Below are 14,786 nucleotides of genomic sequence, written 5' to 3' on the forward strand. Positions count from 1 at the left end.
GTAATTCCAAGAACACAAAACATTCTTTTAATACAAGAAAAACCTATTTAAAACACTACATGAACAGGTTACAGGATTAGAAATTGTATTATGGTAATTAATGAAAAAAGGGAATTAAAATTTTCAAAATCTGTACAGGAGGAGGAAATAAACTGAGCCAATCAGAAATAAATGGACTCCTTTGGCAGAAATTGATAATACATAATATCATACTGAATGTGAAATGGGAAATGTAGACAATGCCACCACCCCTTGCTATTATAACTCAGTATATATAGGCTATGCTTCATAGTGTAAAAGGTATTTTCTTTTCCTCCTTGCCCTAATGCAACTCTCCATAATTCAGTGAATATAAACCCAGTCCATGTTTTTGTTTTTGCTGCATATGTATGTGTATCGAAGAATAATCAACGTTATTTATTGCTGAAGTTCTTTTTATAAATGTCATACTATAAAATTTAGGCAACTTGATTTCACTGAACATTGTATACCAGAACTCTCAACTATACAGTTCTAGTCTATTATTCTGAATTATGCAGGATTATTACCTTATATGATATTTGGGGGCTCTGTTGTATAAGTACATGCAAGTTTCTTTAAAGGATACATTTGGTAGCAGGGGTGCCAAATATCCACAACTTCAATAGGAATATCAACTAGGAATATTTCCTAGTGGCTGTGCAGAGTGACTAAGCAAATCATACTCATCACAGTTGCTATTTCCCCACCTACTCTCAATCTTATTTGTAGTAACAGATGGGAGATATTTGCAAAATGAAGTAGATCTGTATGTCATACTGCCTTGGGAAGATGTAGGAGACACGCTTTATTCTGCAATTAGCAGGACACGATTTGGGTTAAAAATACTAAAGTATGTAAAACACATTATACAGTGTGGGAAAAAGCATACCAGACTGACAGAAAATGCTCCAAAATGCTTGAGAAATGATTCTGTATCCTAAAGCTCAAAATTAGGAAATCATTTCAAAGCTGGAGGTTCACAGACACCAGGTTATTCCTCAAAAACTCTGGTTAACAACATGGCATTTAGATGCTCAACTGGGTACTCTCAGATCTTGTGACATCTTGCTGTCCAAGAGCCTCTTTCTTTTGAAGACCAAACTGCTGTTCAATGACAGCTGTCTTCTCCATGTATTTGTTGGTTTTACGCTCCAGACTCTAATCCAGCTGTCTTCTCCATGTACTTGTTGGTTTTACGCTCCAGACTCTAATCCAGCTTTTCTCCAAAGCACCATGAACTGCACAGCCAAAGGCCTAAGCCCTGGGGAATACTGCCGGTCTACCAGGAGGGATCATCAGCTCATGGAGCTTTCCTGAAGACAGCATTTATGCATAGGCTCTAGAGAGGCCTTTGCCTTGGGCTGCTGTATGGATGACTGCGGGATGATGACCTATGGTTGTTTTATTATGAAGCTTAGAACCATTTTCTGGAGCCACATTCTTGGTCCTACCAGTGGACCTTTGCAGACCCCTCATCCCAAAGCTGCTGCATTCTCTGGCTCACCATGTGTTAGCAGAAACCTGACCACTACTAGTTTGAAAACACCTGCCCTGCTGTTGTGACTTAAGGGACGAGAGCACCTGCTGCCCTAAATCCCCAGGATTCAGGTGCATGAGCAGCTGATCCTGGAACACAGTTTGTCTTGATCCTTCTGAAGCCGAGGTTGCTGTGGAGGACATCAAGTAGCCATTCTGCTGCTGTCCTTGATACAGTGAATAAGGACAGTAGGCCTGCTGCCGCAGCTGCCTCTTCCCCTGCTGACTATAAACTTGCTGCAGAATGAAGGCCCTCGCATTCCAGCTCTGCCCAGTCTCAGGCCCATACTTCTCAAAGTACTGCACAGAAGAAGTCGAAGGATGAAGACAGATTGCTGATTCGTAGCTATAAGATGAATAGTTGGGATACAGTCTATTCCCCATGTCACCCTGATACTCCGAAGCATAGCTCTGTTCCTTTTTAATGCCTGGGACCCCAGTGTCCCCTGAGCCATCCTGTTGACTGGGAACCCATTTTGTCTCAGGAGAGAAATAGCCCACTCCTCCTGGAAGAGCCTCCAGGGCAGAGGAGCAGGTCTGCTCAGGGGCCCAGATGGGAGATTCTGCCTGGGGATTCCGGAGGCTTCCACGTGAATGACCCTGGATAGGGAACGCATGCAGTTTCCTAGCTGCGAATATTCTCTGTCTCTCTTTCAGTGGCAGGCGGGCTCTTTTGTTCTGGAACCAGTTCTAAGGAGAAAAGAGACTCATGATTGATCAAGTTGGCTTATTTGTTATCATTCCATAACACAGTTCCATAATGTGGGAGAAAATATAGTTAAGCCTTGTTACTTTTACTCAAGCTGCCACACCAGAACGAACTCGTGACTCCATGTATTCTAAATTATGTTTTGAAATTTGTTTTCAAAGGCTACACATAAGCAAGAGCCTGACTCATAACTTGACTGCGTATTTTATGTGACCCTAAGTATTCTACTTAGCACCTCTAGTCTCCCATTTTTTTTCCTCCCTAAAATGAGGACAGTTATACATGCCAACCATAATCCCTGGGACTTTGGGGGAGGCAGAAGTGATACAGTGCTTTCTTAGATAATCCACTCTAATAAGCCATGGTTTCTGTAGGTCAGTCAGTCATGCAGCATGGGTAATAGTGTCTGGGTGGGGGTCCTTTTGCCCATTTATTCACTCCTGGAATCCCCTCTGTCTCCAAGTTCAGGAATGCTTTAGGCCATTAGTAGTGCTGAAGCTGGAAGGATCTCTGATCCACTCGTGATGATTGCTTAAAACAAAACTCTTATGCACAATGAACCTGACACCTCCAAATACTCATTCTTACAATTGTCCAACATAGATAATTTTACAGAAAGCAGAGTTGCAAGAGTCAGTTTGTCAGCGGTTATAGGGCCAATTAGAAGATCATCTCATGAGGACTCAACTAAAAACCAAGCTCACTTTCTCTAGTGTAACAACAGCCTCCTAGGACCCTGCCCCAAGCTGTGCTCACTTCCTTATCACATCATAGGCATTTTCTCTAAGCTAAGCACATGTGTCCTCAAGTCAACTTATTTGACCACTCAATTCTTTCCTGGTTATTACCTTATTCAGATTTTCTACTTATTTGTATGGAATCATTGATTTGTATTTTCCTTACAATGTTTCCAGTTCATGAAATTTTTACAATAGAACATCATTACTTCCATAGTATTTGCCTATACTTTTACCCTCCAAACCAACCTAGATCTTCCTGTTGTCAAACAACCAACAAATCAAGTGATTTATGGACAATAACATAAGAGAAATGATAATTTTCTTAATTGTGTGTATAAAAAAATATTGCAACTCTAATAATTTCATACAGCTGATGATTCACCAATCATTTCCAAAATCATAGCTGAGATTCCCTGAACAAGGTATCAGTTCATGACAGGGCTCATGGCTGGCTCAGTCAGATGAGCATGTGACTCTTGATGTCGGAGTCATGAGTTTGAGCCCCATGTTGGGTGTAGAGGTTATTTAAATAAATAAAACTTAAAAAAGATATTGTTTCATCCAACAAATAGCTGTGAAGCACCCACTAAAGCTGTGAGGTATTATGCCAAGTGGGGGGTGGGGGGCACTATCAAGACAAGTCCTTTCTCCTGTACTTCAGACCCATATACCCATTTACTTCCTATCTCCTCCTGGAGGTTTAATTGGCAAACCAATCATTGTTGTGTCCAAAGTGAAACTCCTAGTGCTTCTGTCTGGCATAAAACCTCCATTCCCAGGCCTTCCCTATCTTACAGGCAACTTCAATCTTCCATTTGCTTAAGCCAACATTTTGGAGCCTTCTCTATTGCATACGCAATGAGACAGAATGCAGAAATCCCTCAGCAAATGATCAGCCCCACCTTGAGTGGCCTGGTCCAAACCATCATTGTCCTGATTCTAGATAACTGCAATATGTTCTTAACTGGTCTCTGCTTCCAGACTTGCCTCACAAGCATCAGATTTTTCCAGGAAACGGAATATATCCATACCCACATTGAGATGAATAAGAAAAGTGACCCAGATGTCAACACTTTGTCCCATGTGATGAAATGCTATTAAAGTTTTTCTTAATTCCTTTACATTCTCTATAGTCTACAAAAGATACAGTAAAGCTTTGACTATTTCACTTACATCAATCGCATATATTTGACAATAGAGTCGTTCAGCCAGTTTTTTTCGAGTGATAAAATCAGGGTAAGGAGTATCTTCAAATATGTGATTAAGTAGGCACAGTTCATCCTTAGTAAATTTACGTCTGGGTTTTCGGATTACTCTTCTCCCTTTTGTTTCTTTTACTTTGTTATGACCATCTTCATTTGGAGATCCTAAAAAACCTGTAAATGGAAAAACAAAAGCACTGGGGAATACCGATAGTATCTAGAGGAAAAAAAAAAAAGCCAGTTCACTGGCTAACCATTCATAAAATAAAATTTTTAGAAAGTAAAGCCCTGGGGCACCTGGGTGGCTCAGTTGTTAAGCGTCTGCCTTTGGCTCCGGTCATGATCCCAGGGTCCTGGGATCGAGCTTGGGCGGGAAGGCTGCTTCTCCCTCTCCCACTCCCCCCTGGCTTGTGTTCCCTCTCTCACTGTGTCTGTCAAATAAACAAAATCTTAAAAAAAAAAAAAAAAAGTAAATCCCTACCTCATACCTATTTATAAGATTGCTAATGAGTTAAAGGCCTATCTTTAAAATTATGAGAAAATGAGATTTATGAGCCAGGACATGGAAGGATTTCTTTAGCCTAACAAAGAGTCATACACTACAGGGGAAAAGACAGATGAGAAAATGTTCAGCCTCATTAGTAATTGAAGAAATACAAAATAAGCCAGCTCACACCCATGTGATAACCCACAATAGAGATGTATGGGGGTGGGGTGGTGGAAGCACAACAAAGATTAAAGAAAGCAGGAAATCTGCATCCATGCTGGTACACTTTGCTGAAAACTGTTCTAAGAGATAAGGAGGATCTTCTATAATAACGATAAAGGGTCAATTCACCAAGGAGATAAAACAATTTTAAATATTTATGAACCAAACCTCAGAGCTTCCAAATATATGTAGTGAACATTGACAAAAACTGAAGGAAGAAATAGGAAATACAGTAATAACAGACTTCAATGTCCTAGTTTCAATAATGGATAAAAACAACCAAACAAAAGATCAATTAGGAAACAGGGGACTTGAACAACACTATAAGCTAGTGGGACATAATAAACAGATACAGAATACTCTAACAGCAGAATGTACGTTCTTCTCAAGTGCACCAGAAGCATTCTCTGGACTACATGTGGGACCACAAAATAAGTCTTAAATTCAAGAATATTGAAATCATACTCCTCCCCACTCCCAATCATAATGGAACGAAACTAGAAATCAATAGCAGAGGGTAAACTGGAAAATCCACAAATCTGAAAATTAATCAACACTCAAACCACCACTGGGTTAAAGAAGTCACAGTGAAATTAAAAAATACTTAAGACAAATGAAAAACATAACACCAAAATTTATGGGACGCAATGATAGCATTGCTAAAAGAGAAATTTATAGCTCTAAACAAGCACATTTAAAAAGATCTGAAATCAACAATCTAACTTTATACCTCAAGGGACTAGAAGAACTAAATCCAAACTCAGAAGATAAAGGATCTAATGAAGATGAGAGCAGAGATAATAAAATAGAAAAAAAAATTGAAAAGCAACAGAACAGTTGTTTTTTTGAAAAGATCAACAAAATTGATAAATGTTTGCCTAGATTAACTAAGAAAAAAATAAAACCAGAAATGAGGCCACTACAATTAATGTCATAAACACAAAAATGATTACAAGAGAATACCATGAACAAATGTACACCAACAAATTGGATAAGCTAGAAGACACGGATAAACTTCTGGAAACACACAACCTACCAAGACTGAAAAACATTGCTGAGACAAATTAAAGAAGATGTAACAAATAAATAGATACATCTATGTTCATGGATTGGAAAACTAAATACTGGTAGAATGTCTATACTACCCAAAGTTATTGTTTTTTAAAGATTTTATTTATTTGACAGAAAGAGAACATGAGAGAGCACCAGCAGGGGGAGCAACAGGCAGAGGGAGAGGGAGAAGCAGGCTTCCCGCTGAGCAGCGAGCCCTATGCGGGGCTCCATCCCAGAACCCTGGGAATCAAGACCTGAGCTGAAGGCAGCAGCTTAACCGACTGAATCACCCAGGCGCCCCTACCCAAAGTGATTTACAGATTCAATACAACCCCTATCAAAATTCCAATAGCATTTTTTTGTGGAAAGAGAAAAATTCAGCCTAAAATTCATTTGGAATCTCAGGAGATCTTGAAGAGCCAAAACAACCTTGAAAAAGAGCAATTTGGAGACCTCACACCTTCTGATTTCAAAACTTATGAAACTATAGTAATCAAAGAAGAAGTGTGGGTGCTGGCATAAAGACAAACAGGTAGACCAGTGGAATCAAATAGAGAGCCCAAAAATAAACCTCACATATATGGTCAAATGATTTTTGACATGGGTGTCCAGACCATTCAAGGGGAAGGGATAGTCTTTTCAACAAATGGGGTTGGAAAATTGGATATCCACATGCAAAAAAAATGAACTTGGACCCTTACATCATATACAAAAAACTCAAACAGATCAAAATCTCAACAGAACTAAAAAATAAACTCCTAGAAGAAAACGGGGGCAAAATCTCATGACATTGGATTTGGCAATTCTTTCTTGGGATATCAAAAGCACAGGCAACAAGGGGGGGGGAATCAGACTACATCAAAAATTTTAATTATGTATCAAAAGACACAGTCAACAGATCGAAAAGACAACCTAAGGAATGGGAGAAAATATCTGCATATCATATCTAATAAAGAGTTAATATCCAGAATATATAAAGAACTCCTACAACTCAAGATTAAAACAAACGGGATTTAAATGGGCAAAGGACTTGAATAAATATTTCTCCAAAGATACACAAATGGCTACAAGCATAGGAAAAAAGGTTTAATTTTACTAATCATTAGGGAAACACAAATCAAACCCTTAAAAGAAAACTTTCATCATAGTTTGTCTCTGCCCAACATGTGTCCTTTATTTTATTATTTTTTGTTATTTTTTGTTGTTGTTATTTTATTTTTTTTAAGGATTTATTTATTAGAGAGAGAGAGCGCGCAGGGGGAGGGGCAGAGGAAGAGGGAGACAAGCAGACTCCCCACTGAGCAGGGAGCCCAAGGTGGGGCTGGTTCCCAGGACTCTGAGACCATGACCTGAGCCAAAATCAAGAGCCAGAGGCTTAACCGACTGAGCCACCCAGGCGCGCCCAGTATGTGTCCTTTAAACTGTTGAGCATAGTTTCTACTTTCTACCAGCCCCAGGTTTCTGTTTCTGACTTCTGAACTCACCAAAAGTTCCTTTTTTCTTCCTTCTCACCTTGTTTCTCCTTTCCCAGGTGAAAACATGGCACACATATCAAGAGCAGGGCTAATTCTCGGAGAAGCCATTAGCATTTGGGGTTAGTGCTTTCTGAAAAACTTCTCATACACTCGTACATGGAATCAGTCTCCCTCCAAGGTTGACAGTAGCTCCCTCCAGTCGGAAAGATAACCGAAAACTGCCCCCACACATTTCCAAATATTGGCTCTAGGGACTCCAGCCCTTCCTAACTGCTGCCGGATGAGTTAACAGACCTCTTTTGAGTCTCCATTTCTCCACCTAACAGGGTCTAAGCAGATCTATAGCATGGAGCCATGAAAAAAAAAAAATGAATGAATAAATCCCGGCTCATACTAAGAACACAGTAACTGTTGGCTCTTACCCTTTTCTCCCAGAAACTCGTAGAGACTATAGGGGAACGGGGACCATGTTGCATTCCAGACCACCTGTAACCCAGAGCCAAAGATGATAACTGGATCCAGGAGAGGGAGGAAGGCCACAGAGCATTCTGGAGGCTGATTCCTAGCCCTGGGTCTCCATCCATAGCAACACAGCAATGTCAAAGACCCAGGCTTCCCTAACCTGGTCTGAAATAATCCCAAAATGACCTACAAAGAACTACAGGTTGCTTAAAGAGAAAAATTACCCTGGAATTTACAAATCCAACCTTCTTCATTAAGAGCCCCTCCCTACTTTGCAAGTGAAGAGACAGATTCAGAGTCAGTCTGCAGGGAAGGAATTGCCCAGTGAGAACAGCTCCCAACCTGCATATCACACTCAGATACTTCCATTTGTGGGAGTGAAGATTAGATTAGCTGCTACAGGAGAAAAAAAAAAAAATCCAGGGGACAAGGCAGGTCTTGAAAACACTAATAATGGTAATTTTCTTCCTGTTTACCATTAAGTGTTTCCTCAGAGAATATTAAAGGAAAGCAGTACGGAGTGACCCCCTGCACAAAGTGGAAGCTAATGAACCCCCAGCAATGTTGTTAATCTCATCTGTGCTGAGCCCAAACCCACAAATCAATAGAAGGGGCCTGAAGGATATTAGGGAAAGAAGCCCCCATTTTTTGTTTTGTTTTTGTTTTTTGTAAAATCCATCTCTCTGGGCCAAACCTTTCCTATTTTTGTGTGACCATGAGCATATCATTTCACCCCTCAGGACAGTGCTCTCCCAAGAATTATTTGTTCCCAGTGTCATAATTCCTATTTAGGGTGCTAGGGAAGTTATTATACACCTTTTACCTTGGGAAGTAACAGAAGTTGGAAGACAGTAAGTGCATTGCCCAAGGGCATGAGCAAAAAGAGGCAGCGGCTGAAGGTCAAATCTAGCCTTCAGGCCAGACACAGTGTGGTTCCTTAACTCCCAGGGCCTCAGATGAGGAAGGAGGCGGATGAATTCCCACAACATTAACCCCATCCAAGTTGGCCTGAGCCCAAAGGACAACTTACTTCATGTAAAACAAAGTAGTTGAACTCTGGAAGTTTTATTTAAATCTTTGATCCTTGGCTGGGAGTAAGAGGCTGGTCCAAAGTAAAAGGAAGCACTGTATTTAAAAAACTCTTACCTTCCCCCACAAACTTCAATATATATACCACTTTCCTACCCATTGCCCTTGAGAATTGTCAAAGTTCTCCAGCTTGAGGGCTTGTTCGGAGGTTCAGGGGAGCGCACCTACTTGTATACGCTTCACCGAAGGAGGAAGGGTCCTCCTCTATCAGGGAAGGTTGACCTTTTGAATGCACAGCTTAAGGAGAAACGCACATGGAGTGGAGACACACACCTAGCCAGCCAGATCAGCCAAGAATCAACCCTGGTGTCAATGGGGTTAAAGATGTCACAGCCAGATTACCCTCACATCCACAGATCTCCCTCTTGAGCCACTGGTTGTGAGACTCCAAGTTCTGTAGGGTTTGGGAACACACGACACTAACAAGGGAGCAAGAGAGCACTCTGTTCACGGCAAAATGGCACTCAGGGTCTTTGCTTAGGGAGACCAGCTGGAGATGGCCAAGACGGGGGGCAGGGGGGTGGGTAGATCTGGTTTGAGGTTTTACTGCATCCCCTAGCCCCCTCCCGTTCACCATCAATCTATATAAAGACTTCCCAGCATCTCTGAAAAGCAAATGTGCACATTTATTAAAAAGAAAAACTCAGTGGGACACCTGGGTGGCTCAGTCGGTTAAGCGTCTGCCTTCGGCTCAGATCGTTATCTCGGGGTCCTGGGATCGAGTCCCGCATCGGGCTCCCTGATCCATGGGGAGCCTACTTCTCCCTCTCCCTCTGCCCCTCTCCCTCTGCCTGCCGCTCCCCCTGCTTGTGCATGCGCTCACTCGCTCTCCAGCAAATAAATAAAAAAAAATAATAATAAAAAGTGAAAAAAATAATAGAAACTCAGTAAAAATAGCAAGCAAACAGACATTCTTTTGTATCATCACAGACCCTTAGGAGCAGGGCTCTGGAGTCCACCTACCTGTGCTCTGAGGCTGATGGCCCATGGGGCAGTGCTGAAGGCTACGGTCCTCCCAGGCCATACTCTGCATCTTTGGCTGCTCTCCGGAAGCTGGGCTGAAGGCCATTTCTAGAGCAGTTTCACAGAGGACTTCACATCCTAAAGGCACTGCTGCTGGGCCACCATCGCTTGGGGATCACTCTGATGCAGAGTTTTGCCGCTGAGACAGGGATGGTGATGGGACCAGTGCACTCCTGGGTCCACCAATCCGTAGCTGAGTGGCCTCTGACAGACGACTCACATCTCACTCACTAGCATACCACCCAAAAGACACAAGGCACAGCTGAACAGACCACAGAGTCTTGCCTCACTTAAGGGTTCATCTAGAGAAAGAAATCAAAAGTCAGGATCCCCTGTATTTTCTGAATCTACTTTCTCAAAGAACGGGAGTGTCAAGCCTCTTCCATATCCCAACCTTGCGAAGTTCCAAATGATTTCTGAATTTCCCAGAACATCGAATCCTTTGTGAGGTAGGGAAAACCAAAATCCCAGGACCACTTCCATTCTTCCAGGCTAGCTCTTTTGGTTTGGGAAATTTTTTTTAAAACTTTGCATCCCGGGGTGCCTGGGTGGCTTAGTCGGTTAAGCGTCTGCCTTCGGCTCAGGTCATGGTCCCAGGGTCCTGGGATCGAGCCCCGCATCGGGCTCCCTGCTCGGCAGGAAGCCTGCTGCTCCCTCTCCCACTCCCCCTGCTTGTGTTCCCTCTCTCGCTGTGTCTCTCTCTGTCAAATAAATAAAATCTTTAAAAAATAAATAAATGAATAAATAAATAAATAAAACTTTGTATCCCGTTAACTTTTTGCCATCCATGAAAATTAAAAGAGAGAAGAGTATGATGAACCCAGCAATCTCACCGCTCACTCTGCTGTCCAGCAACACGGCCCATCTTATTTCTTGAAGCCACCCGTTCCACTCATCTCAACACCCCCTCCAAATTCTGAAGTGAATCCTACATACATTGTTTCACCCCGAAACACTTCCGTATATCTAAAATATGAGAAATCTTTTTCTAAGGCCAGTTCCTTATTGTCTCTTATTTATTAAGGTTGGGTCTACTTATTCTAAATCCCACCCCCAAGTTTTATTGGGATATAATTGACAAGAAATCCCTTTTATGTAACCAAAGGTGCATTTTTAAATTACCCGAGCCTCTCCGTAAGTCCTATTGCCCAAATCTAGTGTAGAGCAACCAGTCACAAATGCGACCTGAGCTGTCCCCAGCCTCTAGGCCTGCACTTTTCAAAAAATGAAAGCTCAAAGCCCTACAAAACACTAGAACATCAAGTAGGCTGCCTCTCCCCCCACAGCAACTCACCCTTGAGAGCCTCCTTGAGCCTCTAACCCAGAGTCTTTCTGAGTGATAAAGCAATGAGCGTCGGAGCAGCAGTAATATACCCCCGAGGTGCCCACCCTAGACCCACCTTACACACAGCCCTGGATCGCTCCGCCCCAGACACGCCCCTTGATCACATCACCAAATCCACCTTTTCAAAACCTAATTTCCATTCTTTAAAGCATCACAGAAGTTGGGATGCCTGGGTGGCTCAGTTGTTAGGCGTCTGCCTTCGGCTCAGGTCATGATCCTGGGGTCCTGGGATTGAGCCCCACATTGGGCTCCTTGCTCAGTGAGGAGCCTGCTTCTCCCTCTCCCTCTACTGCTCCCCCTGCTTGTGCTCTCTCTCTTTCTCTCTCTGACAAATAAATAAATAAAAATCTTTGGGGGAAAAAAAGCACCACTGAAGCTAATTTTATTTAATCCCCATAATACCCTGACAAAAATAGGTATTATTTTTTTCCCACTTAGATATGAGGACACTGGGGGCAAAGAGGTTTAGACCACAGAGTGAGCCTCTGGCAGGGGCAGTCTGACCTCTGGCCTCATGTTTGTCACCATCACCTGATTATGTGACAGACTGCTGGCCACCGTTGGACAGTAGCTTCCTATGGTTCACAGATGATCCACAGTGTTTGATATATCCCTGACGAAGCCCTACTGGGTGTGACTGGAGGCAGGAGAGATCAGAGATTAATACTGAATAAGGATGATGGGCATTAGATCATTGGCTAATTCCTCTTATCCCTTAGACAGTCTTTTTTTTTTTAGAATGATTTTTTTTAAAGATTTTATTTATTTATTTGACAGAGAGAGACACAGAGAAAGAGGGAACACAAGCAGGGGGAGTGGGGGAGGGAGAAGCAGGCTTCCCGCTGAGCAGGGAGCCCGATGCAGGGCTCGATCCCAGGACCCTGGGATCATGACCTGAGCCTAAGGCGGATGCTTAACCAACTGAGCCACCCAGGAGCCACCCAGGCTCCCCGCCCCACCCTTAGACAGTCCTTTGATATAACTGAAACAACCATTTTAACAGATGAGAAAACTGCAAGCCACTGGCATTTTCTACACATCTGTAGACTTTCCCAAATGTGTGGGAGAAAGTTTTTTTTAATGCTCCAGGTGTGGAAACACAACATCTGTTTGACAGCCGTTTCAGATTATTTTGTCAGAATTCAGAGGGGTCCACATGTTCCCCCATCTATTTAACCAAACTGCTACAAATCTATGTGGCAGGCCCAAAGCACAGATTTTTCATACATTGACTTAAATTGTAGCAGCCCAATGGGGATAGACATTACTTACACCCAATATACATTTGAGGACACTGAAGCACAGAGAGGTCAAACTCTAAAAATAGGAAAATGCCTAGAGAAACATAAAGTAGATGAAAGTAAGAGTTTTAATTGGGCAAGTTAAGGGGCGCCTGGTTGTCTCAGTCAGTAGAACATGCAACTCTTGACCTCGGGGTCATGAGTTCAAGCCTCACGCTCAGCAGTTTGGCATAGAGCTTAGTTTAAAAAAAAAAAAAAATTCCTTGGTATTGACTGGGCAAGTTAATGGCTGAAAGTGGAACGGGAGCCCGATGTTCCTGACTTGACCCCAGTGTAGATCGTGTCTCACCAACCACAGGGAAAAAAAAGCATGAGGACGCACAGACTCAAAGGGCAGATGAAATCATGGGAGGTCACGTCAGTGAGTTATGGCTGTAGATGGGTCCTCTGCTGGTTGCTGGGGTCAGAGGCACTGACAGTTCCACCAGTCTGTTGGGGCAGTAAGCAGGTGCTCTGAGGTAGTCGAGGGGAGTATCTGGGAAGCAGGAAGTGTTGGAGGAGACTGGAGACTAAGAGAGCAGAGCAAACCAAAATAAGGTTGCACCTAAACTGATTTCTTTGGCCTTCTTTTGTTTTCTTCCCAGTAATTCAAAATTCAGATCAAAAATGTTTTTGTTTTGGGTGCCTGGGTGGCTCAGTCGTTAAGCGTCTGCCTTCGGCTCCGGTCCTGATCCCAGGGTCCCGGGATCGAGCCCCACATCGGGCTTCCTGCTCTGCAGGGAGCCTGCTTCTCCCTCTCCCACTCCCCCTGCTTGAGTTCCCTCTCTCACTGTGTCTCTGTCTGTCAAATAAATAAATAAAATCTTTTTTTTAAAAGATTTTATTTATTTATTTGAGAGAGAGAATGAGAGAGAGAGAGCACGAGAGGGAAGAGGGTCAGAGGGAGAAGCAAACTCCCCGCCAAGCAGGGAGCCCCATGCGGGACTCGATCCCGGGACTCCGGGATCATGACCTGAGCCGAAGGCAGTCGTCCAACCAACTGAGCCACTCAGGCGCCCCTACATAAAATCTTTTTTTTTTAATTTTTTTTATAGATTTTATTTATTTATTTGAGAGAGAGAATGAGATAGAGAGAGAGCACGAGAGGGAAGAGGGTTAGAGGGAGAAGCAGACTCCCTGCTGAGCAGGGACCCCGATGCGGGACTCGATTCCGGGACTCCAGGATCATGACCTGAGCCGAAGGCAGTCGCTTAACCAACTGAGCCACCCAGGCGCCCACCCTACATAAAATCTTAAAAAAAAAAAAAAAAAGTTTTTGTTTTATATTTTCTCTCAGTACCTTGCATTCACCCTCCCTGAAGCAGCTTCCCCGAAGCATTTTTACCAGACACCACTTCCTTACATTACTTGCCTTACATTCTTCCTCACCTCCAGTCCATCTCGCTTCTGTTCCCACTCCATTTTTGGACGTCACTGGAAAAGGTCAACAAATCAGCCCTTAAATTGCCCAGTCTTATAGTTAATCTTCCTCCCTAAGTCATCAAACATTGTTGGCCAATCTTTTTTTCTTTTTCTTGAAAACTGTCTTACTTCAGATTCTTTATAATAAGCTTGGCTTCAAGGGATATCTACTGAGTCCTTTGAACTTTTTAAAAATACCCTGTAACAATAAGAGCCCAACAGACACCAGGTCCTGTGCATTGAGGCCCATGATATGGCTGTGAACTCCAAAAATACAGTCTCTGTGCTCAGAAAACCAGCATTTGGGTGAACTTTTAATACTTAACTCCCAATTATCACCTGTAAGGAAATGTCATAACTTACTAGAATGCCTAACAGGGATTTTCATGACCTGGCCACTACTTCTTTCAGCCTGGCCTTTGAGACTCCATGGCCTCCTGCAAACTCTTAGCTCCAACCAGGCCAGACCATTTACAGCTACTGTGATACTCTCTGCCTTTCCTGGCCTATGGATCTGCCTCCTGAGCTACAAAAATAAGTTTCAGGCGACTTTCAAAGAAAATAACCAAGGGCACGTGGGTGCCTCCGTCTGTTGAGCTCAGGTCGTGATCTCATGGATCTTGGGATGGAGCCCCACATCGGGCTCTGTGCTCAGCAGGGGGTCTCTTTGGAATTCTCTCTCCCTCTGCCCCTTCCCCTCTGTCCTCGCTCTCTCTCTCT

At 43.0% G+C, this 14,786-nt stretch overlaps 1 protein-coding gene across 1 annotated transcript; it reads right to left on the reverse strand.

The window, feature by feature from the left end:
* Nucleotides 1-1,435: 1,435 nt before the first annotated feature.
* On the reverse strand, nucleotides 1,436-10,065 carry LOC148162164 (cytoplasmic polyadenylated homeobox-like protein 2). The gene is given in 4 exon segments (XM_088019885.1): nucleotides 1,436-1,530; nucleotides 1,533-2,247; nucleotides 4,180-4,382; nucleotides 9,960-10,065. Coding segments are annotated over 4 exon segments (1,119 nt in total).
* Nucleotides 10,066-14,786: the final 4,721 nt, after the last annotated feature.

The sequence above is a fragment of the Eumetopias jubatus genome, unplaced genomic scaffold, assembly GCF_037043125.1.
Source record: "Eumetopias jubatus isolate StellerSeaLion01/CBP00866 unplaced genomic scaffold, mEumJub1_p1.0 scaffold_17, whole genome shotgun sequence".
NCBI classification, from domain to species: domain Eukaryota; kingdom Metazoa; phylum Chordata; class Mammalia; order Carnivora; family Otariidae; genus Eumetopias; species Eumetopias jubatus.